At 48.3% G+C, this 5,945-nt stretch overlaps 1 protein-coding gene across 1 annotated transcript in view; it reads left to right on the forward strand.

The window, feature by feature from the left end:
- Positions 1 to 5,661, forward strand: part of NPHP1 (nephronophthisis 1 (juvenile)) — a gene marked incomplete at both ends in the record, with an annotated part of 9,201 nt that extends 3,540 nt beyond the window's left edge. Inside the window, 7 exons of the mRNA XM_010151581.1 lie at positions 9 to 93; positions 735 to 829; positions 1,164 to 1,292; positions 2,374 to 2,448; positions 2,875 to 2,985; positions 4,140 to 4,222; positions 5,585 to 5,661. Coding sequence (XP_010149883.1) covers positions 9 to 93; positions 735 to 829; positions 1,164 to 1,292; positions 2,374 to 2,448; positions 2,875 to 2,985; positions 4,140 to 4,222; positions 5,585 to 5,661 — 655 coding nt within the window. The remainder of the gene's footprint in view (positions 1 to 8; positions 94 to 734; positions 830 to 1,163; positions 1,293 to 2,373; positions 2,449 to 2,874; positions 2,986 to 4,139; positions 4,223 to 5,584) is intronic.
- Positions 5,662 to 5,945: the final 284 nt, after the last annotated feature.

Genomic DNA, 5,945 nt, shown 5'->3' on the forward strand with positions numbered 1-5,945 from the left:
TGCCATAGGATGACACAGCGGAGGTACTGGCTGGTACAGGAGCAATTCCTGCAGGATTCCGCCTATCCACACTTTTCCAGCTCTTACAAGAAGGTAAAAGCTTTTCTCATCATCATTGCAGTGCAGGATTCTCGAGTGTCTGTGGCAAGTTTCTTACCCTGGTTACTAGCCCATTGGACTAAAATCAGTATTGCTTAATTACATTTGGTAGTCTGTACAGGCTATAGTTGACCTGTCAAAGTACCAAAGGTGCTTTTTTTTTTTCCCTTCTTCAGTTAAGTTTTAATTTGTCTCTCTGAAATCCTGGCCTCACGGAGGCAATGACAAACTTCCTGATGATTTCAGCGATGTTCCCCTCTGGAAGATACTTCCTGTTGACACTGCAGGAAACAATGATTTTTTTAATCTTCCCTTTTTCTAAGAGATCTTTTGGAATCTCTCCACCCAGTATATTAGACATCTCCCGTTTTCTTGGAATTTGTTTAAAACTGTTTCAGTAGCTCTTTCTGTTAATTAAGTTACCGTGCTTGTGGCACTGGCTACTGCGGAACACTTACAGGTAGTAAAGTGCCCTTTTTCAAGGGTGCCTGTAGAAGACCCCTCCGTAGTTTCGTTTGGCCAGTCCAGTATTCAAAGGGACTTTAGCCACACCTGAATTTTGGGTGTCGTTCCTTTTGTAGCAATGAAGATCATTTAAAAAAATGTAAGAATTTTAAAAATTACTCTTGTTGTAGGCAATCGGTTTCGAGCAAGTTACTTTTTGCAGCCTGAACTTACTCCGTCACAGTTGGCTTTCAAAGACTTGGTGTGGAACCCTGAAAAAAATACGGTGAGTATTACTGGTAAGGCAGGTTTGATGCTTCTGGTTTGAGACCTGGGCAGGGTCTGTGGGTGTGAATTGCCAGCCGTGTGTCATACTGGTGGGTAAGTACTGCTGTGAATCAGGTGATGGGTTTCAGTGTCAGTCCAGACTCCTCAGGCAGCAGATGTCGTCACATCCTGCTCTCTGACAGGCAGAAATTGGTACAAGTTGTCACATCGGGTGTCTTCCAAGGGTCGTTTCGTCGCACTACGCTCTGTCATCTCAGTAAATAAAATCAAACCGGCACCACACTCGGGAGCAGCCTGTAAATTTCATCCTCCTCCTGTTGTCTGTGTTTCAGATCTCTCCTAGACCAACTCGAGTGTCCCTGATTGTTACTTTATGTAGCTGTAAAACAATTCCTCTCCCAGGAGTCAGTATACAGGTTCTCAGTAGGCATGTTCGGCTCTGCCTCTTCGATGGCAATCGGGTAAGTTGTCTGGCTGTCAACATAACTCTCCGTGGTGTGCGGATCTTTCACACTCCAGTCCCTCCAGTAGCCAACTCCTCCTGCTCTCTCACTCGGGGAGAGAGGCGCACACGCACTATCTGCCTCCCAAGGTGCTGAACTTGCTCTCCGATTAGTCTGGCTTGATGCTGGACTGCAATCACACGTTGCCATGGCCTCGCTGCCGGCTGCAGTCACCGCAGACACGTAGGCCTCCGGCGACCGGTGGTCTGCCAGCTGCGGCACGTAGACACGTAGGCCCCCAGGCGTACACACACGCATCCATTCAGAATACGGAGCCCGTGCACCCAGGAATATGGAGTTGGAGGAGAAAGCAGGACGGGCTGCGTTGATCGGGCACCAGGCATGGCCACGCATGCGTACTTATCCCTCTATTTTCCCAACCTGGTTACTCCACAAACCACCTTGATCCCTCCCTTTTTCTGCCCTTGTTTTCTCCCCTGAACATCCTGTAGTAAGTCAGGTGCAGTCCCAGAATGCCCCTCCCCTGCAGGCCAGTGTCTCATACCCCTGGCAGTCTGCAAGGTGATGCCGCCGGCCGCTCCCGTTGACTCGTCAGGGAGCCACTCCTGGCCCCTGGGGCTGCAGGGCTGTCCTGGGGCGGCAGCTCCATTTCTCCGAGTCCATAATTTCGGTTCCCCCACCTGCCTCTTTGCTCCTTTACGTGTGTGGGGATGAGCCTTTTCTGGGCTGATGGCTCTCCTGAGCTGGGTCAGGGTGACGTTCAGACCCCCCCAGTGCCCTCGACCCTCGGTGCGTATGCGTAGAGCAGCTTTTCGTCACGGAGTCCAGCGCTGGCGATCTGGTGGGTTTCTCCCTGCTGTGCTCCACGCTCTCGGGGACAGAGGGGCCGTGGCCGGTGCATACGAAGCACAGATGGTTGGAAAGTGCTCCGTGGCTTCAGAGATTTCCTGAGACTGAAACCATCTGATAAAATCACTCTTGCTCTTCGACTTTATCTGTTGTGTGCAGTGTTGGATCATTCTGGGATAATACTGTGTTTTCTTCAAACTTTCCATAAAGCTTTTTTTCACCACTTCAGGTGCTGAGTAACATCCACACAGTGAGAGCTGCGTGGCAACCTAAAAGTCCTCAGACATGGACCTTTTCTCCAAGGGTGGGTATCTTGCTCAGGAAGTGACGTAGCCAGTCCCTGTCTATTTACAACATCCATTCATGCCATGATTTGTGTTGAAATAAACCCAAAAGGAACATGCAGAAAAGTCTCGCTGAAGTGCACGATTGCAAACTAAACCAAGTGTTTTAGCAAAAACACTTCAGGGAAAAGCATTGGTGGGAATAAGTAGCAAGAGGAACAGGTGATCCAGGGGGTGGCACCGGCTGGCTTGGAATTGCTATCAGGCGCGTGCTACATGGCCTTCATGGAGAAGGGAAGGCGTTTGCCACTTTGCACATAAGCTTTTGCTTCATTTTCATGCAAAAACCAACGGTGAACGAGCGATGTGTTCGATGGCCTTTCAAAGCCAGAGTTTTTTTAATAGGTACCTTCACTTTTTTGGTTTGTTTTTCCTCTCTGTACTAGGTAACCGGCATTTTGCCCAGCTTGCTCGATGGTGACTGTTTCGTCAGGTCCGACTCTCTGTCTTCAGACATCGGTGTGTTATTTGAACTCGGCATCACTTACATCCGCAGCGTAAGTGTGTCAATCATTCCGAGCGCGGGTTTATGCAGGGAACCACCTGTCTCGCATTCCGTGTCAAGCTGCAGTATCCCAGCAGCCAACTGTGAGATCCAAATGGGAAGTGTAGCTGAACTTTTCCTAGCTTACTACAAGACTGTCTTCCTTTTGGCTTCTGGGAGAGATGTTTGGAATGTTTGGAATGTTTGGAATGTTTAGAGATGCTCAGAGAATACCAGATTTTCTGACTAGTGGAGATGAGTGCGCCTTTAGTTGCAGTGAAATAATAAGGACACTGGTTTCTAGCTGCGGTTGATACGCTGTGCAGGAGCATGAGAGACACTGATATCTGGAGGGTGCAGCGGCTTTTTGGAAGGGGTCACCGTGCTGAAAGATCTTGGCCGTGTTGCTGGGTCTTCTTGTTCGCCAACACCTGCACGGACTCGGGGCGTGGGAGCGTGGCGCTGCGGACATGTGGCGGAGAGACGCGGCGTGGTGGGGATGCAGAACTGTTGCGCGGGGGGAGAAGTAGAGTAACCGAGTAGTCCAGGTTATGCACAACTGTTAACAGAGTAAGTGTAAATGAAAGCTGGAGTGTTTACTAGTCCCTGCCCGTTGCTGCGGGTGCTTTTGGGGTCTGGAAGCGGCTGGGCTGGCACGCAGGATCGGCTCCCTTTCCCAGGCCGTCTCTGGCACTGTGCGTAAAGCCTTCGGATGCACAGGGTCGCTGGCTTAGAAACTGTTGGCTCTGGAATCAGACGGATAAATCCTCTGCGTGTATTTATTTCCCTTCCTTCTTCCTGTCCTGCATTCTGTAGAGCATCAATGCCGGTTTGGGTGTTTTTACCTTTTGTATCTGTGCTTTTCTTCTTTTTCAGGACTCGATACACTTAGGTTTCCCTTAAATGTGTATTTCTTGGCTTTATAAATCCTCATCTCTTAGAAAGGACGATCAACTTCAGCATAACTGCGTGTGCTGTTTGGTAAACATCTTCAAACACCCGTGAATGTGACCTAGTCAACGATTGCATACCACAAATCTGGGCCTTTTAGCATTTTGTCATTTTTCTGGGATTATTGTAAATAATTGCTTGTGGTTCAGCTCCTCATTCTGGTTTAGCTACTTGACTTATTTATGGTTTTCTTCCTTTTTTTTTTTTTCCCCCTAGTCAACAGGTGAACGAGGAGAGCTAAGCTGCGGCTGGGCATTTCTGAAGCTTTTTACTTCGAACGGGATGCCTGTTCCTTCCAAGTGAGTTGGTTTCCCTCCTCTCCCTCTCTGTATTTATATCTTTATATACCTATATTTTAGGCTAGGAGTTCCTATTTCATACTTACACACTGACAGGGGCATTAATACATTTTAATTCTGACCTCTTCCTTATGTACACTTCGCTGTAAATCCCTTTCCCGTTTAAAAACAGGGAGATTGGCTTCCAAGACTTGGAAGCAGGTAAGAGTTGTTGTGAATAATCACTTGGAAACTGTGAATAAACTAATATTTTTCAGATGGTTTATGATTAGTTGATGGGTCCAACAATCTTAGAAATATGTGTATTTTATTATTTTATTATTCTTAATTTTATGAAGTGTAGGAAAACTTTCTGATCGTTTACAGGAATGATTCCGGTAGATCAGACTTGTGATACTTGGTTCTTACCAAACAGCTAGAGACATATGGGTATTCTGAATATATTTGAATTACAGGGCAAAAAAACCCAGCGGGAGACTTCTGCTCTTCTATAAGTCTCCAAATCTCTTCTAGCTCAGGTCTTCCCCATTGTTTTTCTATTCCATGAAGGTAAACATAGTACTGAAATTGAAACTGTGTGCTCGCTTCAGCAGTGACTTGCTCCGAGGAGACCTCATTGCAGCTTTCCCGTATCTGAAGGGGCTACAAGGGTGCTGGGAGAGGACTTTTTACAAGAGCCTGTAGTGATAGGACAAGGGGTAACGGGTACAAATTGAAATCAGGGAGGTTTAGATTAGATATCAGGAAGAAATTCTTCACAGAGAGGATGGGGAGGCACTGGAACAGGTTGCCCAGAGAAGCTGTGGATGCCCCATCCCTGGATGTCTTCAAGGCCAGGCTGGATGAGGCTTGGAGCAACCTGGTCTAGTGGAAGGTGTCCCTGCCCATGGCAGGGGGGTTGGAACTGGATGGGTTTTAAGGGCCCTTCCAACCCAAACCAGTCTGTGATTCTATGATTCTATGATTCTTGACAGAACTGGGCTTACGTTACTCTTCCACGTTCTACATCTTCCACATCTAAAATGTGGTACCTAAGCCATGGCTCCTCGAAAACCTTTTAGTGAAATACTCGTGAAATTTCGGAGAAGAAATATAGGGGAGTCAAGTGGGAGAGAGTCAGTGTTGCTAATTCCTTTTAAAGGAATTAGTTTGTTTCCCAGTGCAACACGAGTTCCAAACCTGCCATTGGAGTTGTGGTTCCTTAGGTGTAACCATTTCATACAAAACGCTCGTCATAACCGCAGGCGCCGTGCCAGCTGTTTCTTTGAGCCAGGTGGTTTCTTTTGTTCTCGCGGTGCCGCTCTGCTCTTCACGCGTCTCCCCACCTCGTTGTCTTTTAACCGTGCCGCCCTCCCTCCCCAGGACGCACGAGCTGCTGCTGAACGGCGGTACTCCCTACGAGCGAGGCGTCGAGCTTGACCCGGCGCTGTCAAGGAGAGGTGTGGTTTCTCGTAAACGCTGTCCGAACGAAATGACACCAGGAATGCTGGAGCTGGTTTGGAACACGCCGCGCTCAGCCAGCGCTGTCGTTAGGGCGCAGCCGCCACAGCCTGGGGCGTCAGACCAGATGCTCCTCTGGCCAATATGTTGGCGTGTTTTCAGTCCCTCCTGGGTTTTAGACCGGCCTTAAACCATCACGGTTTTAGCGAAGCCTTCTCTTGCCACATTTAATGCCCCTTCTTGTAGTATAACCTGGGTATTGCACCTGGGTTGGGGCAATCCC

Source organism: Eurypyga helias, unplaced genomic scaffold (assembly GCF_000690775.1).
Source record: "Eurypyga helias isolate BGI_N326 unplaced genomic scaffold, ASM69077v1 scaffold30495, whole genome shotgun sequence".
NCBI classification, from domain to species: domain Eukaryota; kingdom Metazoa; phylum Chordata; class Aves; order Eurypygiformes; family Eurypygidae; genus Eurypyga; species Eurypyga helias.